The sequence below is a fragment of the Brachycentrus maculatus genome, unplaced genomic scaffold (genome assembly GCF_059751285.1).
Source record: "Brachycentrus maculatus isolate JH-2025_06_01 unplaced genomic scaffold, ASM5975128v1 h1tg000240l, whole genome shotgun sequence".
Classification (NCBI taxonomy): domain Eukaryota; kingdom Metazoa; phylum Arthropoda; class Insecta; order Trichoptera; family Brachycentridae; genus Brachycentrus; species Brachycentrus maculatus.
Window position 1 is genome coordinate 1,004,765 of NW_028280991.1, and position 13,336 is coordinate 1,018,100.

Below are 13,336 nucleotides of genomic sequence, written 5' to 3' on the forward strand. Positions count from 1 at the left end.
TTATACAAAAATAAATAAATCACATAAGCCAATTCGAAGCTTGTTTGATTTTCATTTAAATACACAATACTGTAACAAATTTAAGGGAGTTTGCAACTATTACAAAATGTTACACAGAAAAATCATTGTCAAAATCATATGCTTTTGTGTAATAATGTAAAGAATAATATGGGTGAAATTTGCGCTAAAGACGTAGACGCGTTATTGATTTTAGATTTTCATTAATGTGATATTTAAAAATGTGCATCTTTTATGACGCGCATGGTTTATTTATCTTATACATACTTTGAATTCGATTCGATTTTTTAATTGTCATCTTACATAAAATAAAAACAAAGTCATCGTAATAATAAGTGTTTTTTTCCTGCAAATAATATGCAATATTTAATGACCCCTTAATTGGGTCATGCTCGTACTAATTTTTTATATTTTTTATTTAAAATTTATTTGATGATTTTAATAAATAGTGGTATTAACCAAATAACATTTAATTCAATATGGATAGATATTAATTACCACGAAGTAACTGCCGAATCAATTAATTTAATTAAGTATATCTTTGTCCGCCTCCGTAGTGTAATGGTCAGCACGCTCGGATACCGTTCTGGAGGTCCCGGGTTCGATTCCCAGGGGGGGTCAAATAAATATAAGTGTTTTTTTTCACTGTAATATTAATTCAATATTACCCTGGACTGGTACCTGAAGCGGAGGGCTGATCACCTTTCCTTCATGTATAAACGATTAAGATAACTCTGCGTTTATATGACGCAGTGCCCTATGCACTATTGGGGTGCGGATAAGGGTTTTCAAGTACATCTTATTTCATGTAGCTTTCTAAGGTTATCATAAATATTTCATTAATATTTACGTGTGATTTCAATGTATTTTACATCGAAAGGAATAGATTCTTGGATTTGTGAGATATCTCGGGTAGTACCGACCGGGTTTCGCGGTACGCCATTATCGAAGTCAGACGGCGGAATAATCGAATAATCACCGCTTGGGAAATCATAAACCATAGTACCATAATGCCATAATGCCATAATGCCATAATGCCGGCTGGAATGCGCCGCGACTCTCTCTCGCTCGCCGGTGCGCCGTACCTCCGCGTATTGTTGGCTAGCACTGGCACTGCACTCCTCGCTATTGTTGTCAAAGGCTAAAGGCCCTTCCGTATATCCAGGTCAATCGTACATAGACACATGTCGGCCGACCACTCACAAACTACGTTTTGTATGTTCATGCTATTTTTTTCATTATTTCATAGCTAAAAGCATATGATTCCCGCGACAGAAAAATTGAATCCATTTCCATGTAAAAACAGTCAGGTTAATTGGTCTGTATTGAGTCGGTTCTTCGGAAAACTTATTACTTAAATACTTAAATACTTATCGGTATTTATATTATTATTGTTATTGATATCTTAACATAAATGAAGATGTTTAAATATACATATTATTACAAATGACAGATAATATGATACAACGATCTTCTATCTACAAATTCATATAAATATTTTAAATTAAAAAATAAATCATGAATCTTCTCAAGTTATTATTGACATTTGTGATTTAAAATTATGTCAGTTATGATTTAAAATTTTGACAAATATTGCATTCAGATACACACCTGTTACTAAACACCTGTGATAGGTAACATATTTTTTAAACAACTTTTTGGACCGTAATGGCAGCGCCATCTGTTTAACAACAAAGCATCACACGCAATACTTAACATTGTTCATGGCGGACAGCGTGCTTCTTGACAGTGCTGTCACTTGTTTTCGGTAACATTGTTGTTTCACAGATTTTTAATATTTTCATTGCTTCACAAGCATTGTGAAATTATGAATTGTGTTCTATATATTTTCTTTCTTTTCCATTTAACGAGACTGAGCCGTATATTTAGAAATCAAAGTTAAATTAATGTTACGTTGCATTAATTGAGCCATTTTATGGTATTATCTATCCATTTTAATTAAAGTTTTACTTGGTAAATACCACTATGTATCTCCTAAAATCGATTGCGACACCTGTTTTAATGCATTTCACATCATTTTCAAACACCGTATTGACGGTATTAGAAACGGATTGATGCGGAATACATCTAAACACGATGTCACAATGGATTTTAAGATATTTATTTTTTATTTACCAATAAAAACTTTAATTAAAAATAAATTTTACGTTGTTTATCCCTGGTTTGACCTTCACATCATGCTAAAGATCATACGTGTATTACATTAGCGTCGAGAAGAACCAAGAAAACATCTTATTTTCCTGTTCAATCTTCATTATATATTTCAAGCCTTCGCTGTTAGTGCCTCGTTATTCATTCTTAAGTAAATACTTGACACATCGAGAGATTGAATGACTGCGATCACTCCAATGCCTTCTCCGTCTGTGTTCTGTACTGCAAATTTTGTTTATTATACTTAACGTAAAAATATATATATTTACCTTTATATTGAAGAGCATAAAATAGTCTCTGGCAATCGTGTATAATATTTTATTATTTCAAATTGCAGAGACCAACAGCTAAAGAATTATTGAAATTCCCGTTCATCCGGAAAGCGAAGAAGAATTCTTATTTAATGGACCTGATAGACAGATATAAGAAATGGAAATCGCAGAGAAGTGAAGAGAGTGAAACGGAATCTGAAAATTCAGACTCGTAAGTATAAAATTTTACATATTATTATTTTTAACATTGTTCATAATCAAGCATTTCAACATATCGCTGGTTCAATACCAAAGGGCCGGAACGCAAAATATAAATTGAACTCTTTATTCCAAAAATGGTATCTAAAACGCCAACATTTTCATATTCGAATGACACCCATGATTCTAGCATTAAAAATGGACATTTATCATAAATGTCTTTTTCGAATATGAAAATGTTGACGATTTAGATACTATTTTTGGAATAAAGAGTTAATTTTTTTTGCCTTGGGGCCCTTTGGCATTTAAACAGTGATGTATCTGCCTAAATATTTTATCACTTGGAAAAAAATACACTTCATAACATAGAAATATAATTAATAATCCCTTTCCGCACCCCAATGGTGCATAGGGCACTGCTTCATATAAAGGCAGTGTTATCTCGATCGATTACACATGAAAGAAAGGTGATCAGCCCTCCACTTCAGGTACCAGTCCAGTGTAATATTGAATAAATATTAGAGTGAAAAAAATCACTTATATTTATTGAACCCCCTGGGAATCGAACCCGGGACCTCCAGAACGGTAGGCGAGCATGCTGACCATTACACTACGGAGGCGGACAAAAAGTACATAGAAATATAGTATGGTACAAATCCCAAACTCAAATTTAAAAATGCAGAATTGACATTTTAATCATCTATTATGATAATTATTATTTCAAATTACTCCTCCCCTATAAACTTCACATATTGCGTGTATTTTATGCATAGTTACTTACTAAAATTCTTAATTTTGATAATATATAAATGATATAAAATTCTTACTCTAGGTCATATAAACATATTTCCTATAAATCTGCAAAAAGCAAGATTTTGATGACATTCATATATATCCATAAAATAGTATGATGCTCTAAAAGCTCATTTAAACTGCTATAAAAAAGCTTGTTATTTTTATAATGAATACCAAACAAAAATATTTTTTTTGAAAATAATGTTCACTCTAATTTGACAACCCTAAAAAGATGCCCTAAAATATATTGTTATTTTACAAAGCGATTTCTATTTCAATTGTTTTAAAAAAAAAAATTGTAAGTTATTTTGTAATTAGAATTTTTTTTTTCTATCTGGACAAATTTATATTAATTTAGTCTTTTTTGTAGGGCTTAAGTTGTCCGTTATTAAAAATACATGGATCTTTGTCTCGCTAGTTTAAGATGTTACTATGGATAATTGAATCGCATTTTTTTTTTTCCCGTTATATTAAATTCTTTTTCATTTCACAATATATTATAATTACAAGTACAAAAATATATAATATCAATACAAAAAAAGATCCCACAAAGGCATGGCCTGTGTGTGGGTAAGCATTTTATTTAAGGTTATAATAAAGTTTGCATATAATAATATAAAAGTATAATAAAGCATTGCTCGTTTGTTTCGCAGAGAGGAATCCAACCGACAAGACAGCGACCTGGAAGAGCCGTGGATAATGACCGTCAAGGGGCTGCACGGGGTCAAGACGTCCTTGCTCATGTCCGGGGCGGAGGAGGAGCGGGAACGGGAGAGAGAACGGGAGAGGGAGAGGGAGCGAGAGCGGGAGGAAAGAGAGCGGGAGAAGGAGAGGGAGAGAGCCGTGGTAAGCACGCCGCCGCCGCAGCCGCCCGCGCCGCCCGCCGCCGCGCCGCCGGCGCAGAAGAAGCAGAACGGCTCCCTGGGCCGGCCGTGGCACCAGAGGCCCGAGGAGCCGCCGCAGCATAACCACAAATACCAACACCACGTGCCTTCCAATAATGTCCACGACAAGATCTTGGTAAACAGCTTGAGGATCTTTTAACTTGATGCATTATATCAGCCCTCAGAACTCTCACTCATTATATGATCTTGGTAAACAGCTTGAGGATCTTTTAACTTGATGCATTATATCAGCCCTCAGAACTCTCACTCATTATATGATCTTGGCTTTATGATCTTATAATCTAATGAATTACTAGTACAGTCCTGAGTGTGTTATATGATCTTGGCAAATAGCTTTATGATCTTTTAATTTGGTGCATTACTAGTACAGTCCTGAGTGTTATATGATCCTGCCAAACAGCTTAATGATCTTATAATCTAATGAATTACTAGTACAGTCCTGAGTATATGATATTGGCAAACAGCTTTATGATCTTTTAAATTGATGCATTACTAGTACTGTCCTGAGTGTTATATCGCTCACTCCTTTCAAGAACGTCATAAATCAAAAATTGTCAATTTTCAGTCGTGCATGTTTTCGGAATGCCCAGAAAGTTTACTACATATATCCCAGCAAAAGCGACATATTTTTAACTAATATCTTCCCGCTACAGGGCAGAAAGTGTTGTTTTTGCGATACGTGGCGATACATGGAAGTCTGTCATCTGACATTCTGTTTACATGATCATTCCAGTATCGCCTTCATTGTCGTCCCCACCTCACGATAACCTCCGTCTTACACATGCTCCGGATGTCGGTATTTCTTACTCGGTCTCGCAATGTGTTTCCGGTTATGGATCGGAGAGTCTTCATCTCGGAGGTTCAAAGTCGAGATTTTGTTCTAGAAGTATCTGCTCTTGCCTCAATCCCATAAGTGGCTAATACCAATAGCCACTTATTTGTTCAATTCATTTATCGAAATACAGTATTGGGCTATTTTTAAGGTCACTGCACATGTTGCATCTTTAGTTCGAGTGTCAGATTAGTTTAATTATATCATATTTCAAGGACTCATTTTCTTCTTCTTCTTCTTCCAGTCTTCACCTCCGTCCGCGATATCGGCTAACGACAGAAACAAGGAACACCGGGACCGGGACGGGGAGAGAGAACGGGACCGGGAGCGAGACCGGGACAGGGAGAGGGAGAGGGAGAGGGAGAGGGAGAGGGACAGAGAGGACAGGAAGAACGACCAACAGCAACATCGGGATAAAAGAATTAGCAAAGAGGTAAAATATGGGAGTCTGCTTGCCGTAGGCCTTCTATTTATAATATTAACACCTCAACATAGATGATGAGGAATATGGAAGTCTGGGTATTTACGGGGCTTACGACCTGTCATAGGCTGGTTCAAATTATCACTTTATACATGTGTAATATTCACCATTCTACATATGATTTTATGTATCCTATAATTGACACATTCTTTCATATAAAAATTCTTGGCAGCATCTATGGTTGAGTTGAGTAAGCTTTTTTTGTTTTAGCAGAGGCCCTTATAAAATGTATATGAGATTCTTCCCAAATTATTCTACGTGTTTTTAATTTTTATCAAGCTTTTAATCTGACCAGTAATCTTATTTCACAGCAATTTGAGTGTGTCCAAATCCTTGTTCACAAATGCGGTTTTCTTGTTCCGGGTTCACACATCTTGACAAGCGCCGTGCCATAGTTGGGTAGACGCTCGGCTGCGAAACTGACGTCGCGGGTTCGAATTCCGCCAATCGCAAAGTGAATGCAAGAAGTATTTATTTTCAATCGATCTGGGTGTATTTTTCATATTACCTTTTTCATATTTACCTTACCTATCTTCACCATCCTACCTGCAGACAAGCTTCTAAAAATACAGGTTTTTCCTTAACCTGTTAACCGGGCGGGACGCATAAATACGTCAAACGTAAACAATATCGGGTACGGGTAGGACATATCAATACGTCCTTGAAATATATGTTGAACGGGCGGGACGTATATTTTTCCAACAACAAAGGTATTAGTCATCCATACATGTCTCCGCATGAATTTAAGACACGGAGTGAATCAGTTTTCGCGCCCGTTACAAGTTGCGTAATTGGACAGCGGACCACACGGTTAACAGGTTAAAAAATAAAAAAAACTCTCAAGTAAAGAAACCAAGATTTGTGGACAAGGATTTGGACATACTCAAAATGTGAATTTTTATTGTGTATATATATATATTTTTTTTTTTTAAACTTGCAGATGTCTCCTTTGGATCACCGGGGGATATCCGGAAATGGGGGCACCGGAATCGAGCGACAGACGAGCCCCTACCTTACACAACTTATTACTCCACTTTTACAAGAGGTTAGAAATAAATATATATTATTGAGTAATTCATAAATCCCACCCAAGTATCCACCTTTCTTTCTGAACCTAATTTTAGAATTGCACGCATAATATCTAAAATGATAAAGCTAAACGCATTTAAACTATAAAATTATATATTAACATACCATCTGCAGGTGGATTCGCGCTCAAAATAAAAATAAACATCTCTAAAAAGAAGTGATAACATTTAACCATACTGTATACATCGATATGAGATCAAAAGATGCCACAAAAGTCATGCGTAAAAATAACTTACACGCAATTTACGAGTCAAGTGAAAAGGTAAAATTACCCTTTCCGCCGAACACCACCAGTCGAGTGAAACGATAAAATTAAACTTCCCGCAGATAGTGTGTCATTTTCTATTATTTTTTTGACTACCATGCATGAAGTTTCCTATTTTTTTATTAAACATAATTTTTTTTCATTTTGTTTTATGGTTTGTACTGTACATAAAAAGAGAAGAAATTTCATATTATTGTTGTATGTATTAGCGTTTTAAAATTTGTATAAAATTACATCTAAATCGTCAACATTCTCATATTCGAAAAAGACACTCATGATTCTAGCGTTAGAAATGTCCATTTCTAACGTAAGAATCGTGGGTGTCTTTCCAATGTGAAAATGTTGATGATTTAGGTACCATTTTTGGAAAAAGAGTTTTTTTTTTGCATTGTTGCCCTTTGGCATTTAATCAGCGATATGTTTAATGTAGTGAACGTGAAATGCAGAGGTACTACAACTACTATTACCACTACATACTACCATCATGTCGTTTAGGTAGAGTGTGGCGTTCCATCATCTCATTTTTGGTAGGCAGAGATGATGGAATGCTTACCTAAAACGCAGAGATGATGAAATGCCACACTCTTCTGACCTGACATATTGCTCACTCCTTTCAAGAAAGTCATAAATTAAAATACTTGATTTTTCAGAAGAACATTTTTAAAGTTTAAAAGTATAATACAATGTATTAAAAATAAATATCAAGCCACTTACTGAACTTTTTACTGTGCAACAGATCTTTTTAGGTAACCTGAAGGTTTTTTTCTCCATTTGAAAAGTATTTTAAAAGTATTTTAAAAAAATTATTAAATAATACCTTTTCCACAAAATGCAAAAACAACACTTTTGCCCTGTAGCGGGTAAATATTATGTTAAAAATATGCCTCTTTTGCTGGGATATAGTACATTTTCTGAGCATTTCGAAAACATGCACAACTGAAAATTGTCAATTTTTGATTTATGACGTTCTTAAAAGGAGTGAGCGATATACTCCTAGCCTCCTTCACATCCGTATATCTAGTCATACAGGAGTACAACAGACTCGAATACAAGATGTAATAATATTTGCAGCTCCAAAGAAAGCACAGAAGCTCTTCTGGAGGCGGGGGCGCGGGGGAGAGCGCCATCAGCGAGCTGCGGCGCGCCTTCGAGGCGGCGGAGCGCGGGGCCCCCCAGATCACGCAGGCCTTCGTGCACCACCTGCTGCAGCGCCTGTCCACCCCGCACGCCCCCCCCCACCACTGGCTCAGGTACTAGCCCCGCATCCCCGACCAAACTCGACACTGTGAACATCATATCTCTACTTGTCCTACCTTTTAGCCCTACCTTTGTGACGGATAGCGGTCGGAATCTGTACAGCAATGGCTATTATCTCATTAATTGATTCGGCAGTCACTTTGTGGTCAAATCTATCCATTTTTAATTAATTTCTTAAAATCTACTGTGACACGTGTTTCGATGCATTCAGCATCATTTTTACATACGCATCATTTTACATACGGTGTTTGAAAATGATGCGGAATGCATGGAAACACGTGTCACAGTAGATTTTAAGAAATAGTGGTATTTACTAAGTAAAACATTAATTAAAAATGGCTTTTATCTATTATATTAAATCTGTTCATTTTATTCGCATTGGCATTTGTTAAAATCGCTCCCAAATAGTCTACATTTGTATGAGCGGTCGAAACGTTAAAGAAATAAAACAATATCTACTGTTGGATTTAAGTTTTGTCCTGACATATCTTAGTGGAACTGCATTTTATATTTTATAAAAAAAAACAACTATATATTTCTTCCACATAGATTTGAATTGACCAGTGATTGTCACTGGTCAATTAAAATCTATGTGGAAAAAACTATATAATTGTTATTTTATTAAATATCCACTATGATAAAACAACGTAAAAAAGAACGAACCGAAATTTCATACTGTTGAAAACATTTTAAATAATTGAAAACAACACAACACACTTAATATGTGTTAAAAATTTCTCATTTTTATTATTTTTCAAACAGATAATTAGTGTTTGAATGTACCACCTCAGACAGTTAATTAGAGATGGCGAAATGAAAAGACCTTCAGGAATGATGCCGTTTTTGTACAGTCTGTCTGATGATTCTTAAAATTAATACCCCTCACATGTTGTTGGTTTCAATAACAGATTATAATGCTAGTTTAACCAAGTGTTCCATATGCAAAATCAAATAAAAAAGACATTTCTTTACAAATTCCTACCACTGTCGATTGAACATGCCGCAATGTGAAAATGTTACAATTTGTCGTAAAAATGGATTTGCGCAGTTTCAGACCCTTATCGCGAGATATGGGAAAGTTATTTGTTAGTGGTTGAGAAGAAAGTTTTAATGATGTTGTTGATTGATTGTTTTTTAACAAATTGTGCCTTTATTGTTATTGGTTATTATTTTAGAACAAATTAATATATTGTATCTATATTGCAAGATTCTATGTGATTAACGAAGATCTGTGATCACGCCGTAACATACAACTATTTTTGGAGATATTACAGTTTTGTTCGTTTGGTACATGTTCTGTTTATACTGGCCATTTGTAGTAAACTCATCGCCTTAAGCGATGGCATATCCAAGTAAAATGTATTTTTCGGGTGTGATGAATTTTCACACAATATTTATTGTTTTAAATGTCCCTTTGAATCGTCACTCATAAATTACTTCTGTTTTAATTTCCGCTTAAAACAATTGTCCTACCTTAACCAATTATATTACTGTTACGTAATTTAAGCCGCAAATTAATAATAATTTAATAATGTGTTGTACGCTCTCAAACTAACTCAAAAATGCATGACTTGTCTCACATTCAGGATTTTGTCGAAAAAAGTATCTTATCTTCTATATCTTTAGTGATTAATTTTTGCCATTTATCAATACATATTTTGATACATCTTTTGATCCTGTTTTTTATAAAAAATCTTTTTTATCATTTTGGGGTGACTTGATACAAAAAGTTGTAAATTTGTGGATAAAGATCCACAAACAGAAGTTATCTATGAGGTTGAATTCAATATCAATCCAAACCATTTTTATTCTTATATTTCAGTAAAGTTCAAAAAAACTTCAAAAAAATATTAGGTGAAAAAGTATTCATATTCTAATATAATGCCAAACTGTGGCTTATTATATATAAAGAATCTTGATTGAACTGCAAATAATATAACATATTAATGTTTTGTTTAAACATGCTAGAATTGTATTGCTTTTTGCATTATTTTTGTTTGTTTGTGTTCTCATTAATATTTTTGTAGTTTATGAATAGATAACATTAATATTTTCAAAATGAAACCTTGTTTTACTAATTGATATTTGAATAAAAGAATCACTGTTTGTCTCCATCTGTATACCCCAATATCTTTCGATCCATTCCAAATATGATTGTCAGTTACATATTGTATTAATTTAACACATTTGTCTTTTTTTTTAAACTACAATATTCAGAAAATAGTATAATCTGTTATACATCTGTATATAAAATAGCTTGTATAGAATACATGTTCACGTATTTGATTTGGTTTTTTTATGTGTGTAAGATTTGTACAGAGTGAAAAATATCTAACTCACGGAGGTAGATTAGGTGAAAGGGAGCCATGAGTATATATTATAGTAAATAATAAAATCAAAGTTGATTATATTTCGTAATTAAGTTTGATTGCATTTAGTGTTTTGTAGTAGAAAACCAATTGTGTTGTTAATTTGGTGAATTTTCTTCTTTCAGGGACTTTTCCTAGACTCGAGCGAACGGCTTTCTGCCTATCGCTAGATGTTCATGTTTCATTTGGGAGTATTCCGTCATAATTAGTATACTCTCGTTGCCACATCTGAACATCCTTTTAATATTAGCCTTTTATTTTACGGAGTCGCATAAGTAGTTTCTTTTTTTATTAAAGAAAAATTACCCGTAATCATTTAACAATTGCTATTTCATTGAATGACTAGAGTTATGTTTGTCTTCAGTTACAGCTGCTATGCATTGTCCCATTAGTATCAAATCATCAAATATGCTGTGATAACGTAAGCGTATAAGCCTGTGTACTTTTTGCACATGCTCATAAAATACACATTTTACTTTTCTTGGAAAGAGCACCCTTGGGTGCATTATGTAATTTTACCCAGATAAAATGCTCGATACATTTTCGTTTATCAATCCCATACCAGTAACTGCCTTAATATCTAGTTACACTATCACTGCTGGAATATGCAGAAGGGGATATTAAGGCCTTGTAACTAGACATACTCAGATAAAATGTACATACATTCAAACTTGATTTTACAATGATGACAAACTTGCTAGTTGTTTTACTGATTATATCTGTGGTTTAAAATATTTGTTAGCCTGTACTGTATTACAAACTTATTACTTAAAATTTGGCCATAATTAAAAAAACGGTAAAATCATATTAAACTTTCAATAATTTGAAAATTAATAAGAAAATATCACTTAAATTGTAACAAAATTATATGAAAAAAACAAAAGAAATCAAATAAAAAAATTATAAAATTGATTTTGTTTGAGTTTTTTTCTTAATTTTTTGTAATGTCAAAAACAAAAATACATTTTTTTTTTCTGAATTACGCCATACACAGTTTGTAAATGGAATTTATTACATCAAATTTGTTCATTCTAAAAACCATATTTTTTCTAATTTTGGTCCTTACAATTTGGAATTTATGAGCCACTTTTTTTTCTGTAATGCTAGTACAAAATACATTCTGAGAGAAAAAAAAACTAAGCAAATATAAATTATCACTGTATTCCTCTCCTTGCAATTCTGAGGAGATGTGTAATGAGTACTATTCTGAAGAATATTGTAGGAGTAAGTAGGATGGTGACAATGTATAAACGCATTTGACTAGAAATTAGAATATTATCTTTTAATTTAGTTTATTTGATTGATGTATAAAATATTATAGAAAATCCTTCTCTTCTAAAATACGTTAGCTGTTTTGCATTATTTCAATTATTGAATACTGTAATTAACACGTTACCAATGTAATATGGAAATATAGTTTGTTACGAAAAAAAAATCATTTACTGCGATTAAAATTTGTTTGATCGTTTGTCGAAATTGAGTTGGTTTTTTCGTTTTATCGCAGAAATAATAATTATCTTAATCATTTCATGTGTCCATTTTGAGCTTATGGTTCAATTAGGATAGCTAAGTATGTAGAAATTGGAATACTTATCAAGATTGTAGATAGTTTTTACTAAATAGAAAATATTTGGTGTATCATTCGGATATGATGCGTGTTGTTTTACTATAATTTCTATGTAAAATATTACTTTAATGATTTATACTTTTGACACTCTACGTTTTTGGTTATTTCTTCTTTTAGTTTATACTAGCCGAGATTTGTTAATTATTTTTTACATATTACGTAAAGGACCAAACAATAAAGTTGTGTTTATGTATTTATTCGATTGATACACGCAAATGATTTTCTTTAAAAATACTGATAAATGACAATACTAGTTTGGCTGAAGTAATTGTATTTCCAGGGGATGTAGCGAAGATGGGCGGTTGAGCTAATTCCGTATCATCGATTGCCATTGGAAACTAGCTTTATTTATGCTACATATTGCTAATCTTGAAGGGATTTTTACCATAGTAAAGGATTAAAACTCCCGACCGTTTCAGAACGTACGATAGAACACGGTCAGTTCTAACTTTGAATACGATTCTCTTTCCGCACTTTATAGTCATCATGTAAGGCTTCGGTGCCATATTTCTAGCACTAGCTTTCACATTGATATTTAACTACCACTTTTTATGTAGTATACATATTAACACGATTCGAGCAAATAAGATTCACGTTAGCGTAAGATGTTACTTTAGATGTGGAGCAAATAAATATGTTAACACGAGTTAGATTTGATAAATAGAAAGCTGTAACATATTTTTTCACCAAATGTATTTTAACATCTTGGCAACTCGCAGGTGTGGTGTGAGCGCGTTGCTCCACTTAGTGAATGAATAATAACCTACGTTTATTTCCCAAATCGTCTTACGTTTACGCCTTGCGAAATAAGCCATTCCCTCGGTAGTCCCGCAAACTCATTGTAGAATATTTTAAGCAATTATTCACTTATAGTTTTGCGCGTGTGCATGGGTCGCCAGGTAGGTGATTCCATTTGTAAATATGTAATTTATAATTCGTAGCAATTTATTAATTTTATTACAATATTATATATCGGAGATGAAAGTTAATCGATTAAGGATGTTATATACATATATACTATAATATTTTTTGCAAAACTATCAGATTATAAATAGT

General features: G+C 33.4%; 1 protein-coding gene across 3 annotated transcripts in view; it reads left to right on the forward strand.

Annotated features, from left to right (window-relative positions):
- GckIII (Germinal centre kinase III) overlaps positions 1–10,970 on the forward strand; it is a 172,500-nt gene extending 161,530 nt beyond the window's left edge. For all 3 annotated transcript variants that reach the window (XM_088264964.1, XM_088264963.1, XM_088264962.1), the window contains exons 5-10: positions 2,528–2,673; positions 4,109–4,475; positions 5,437–5,625; positions 6,614–6,718; positions 8,099–8,277; positions 10,779–10,970. In XM_088264964.1, coding sequence (XP_088121090.1) covers positions 2,528–2,673; positions 4,109–4,475; positions 5,437–5,625; positions 6,614–6,718; positions 8,099–8,277; positions 10,779–10,791 — 999 coding nt within the window. In that variant the 3' untranslated portion in view covers positions 10,792–10,970. The remainder of the gene's footprint in view (positions 1–2,527; positions 2,674–4,108; positions 4,476–5,436; positions 5,626–6,613; positions 6,719–8,098; positions 8,278–10,778) is intronic.
- The last annotated feature ends 2,366 nt before the right edge of the window (positions 10,971–13,336 follow it).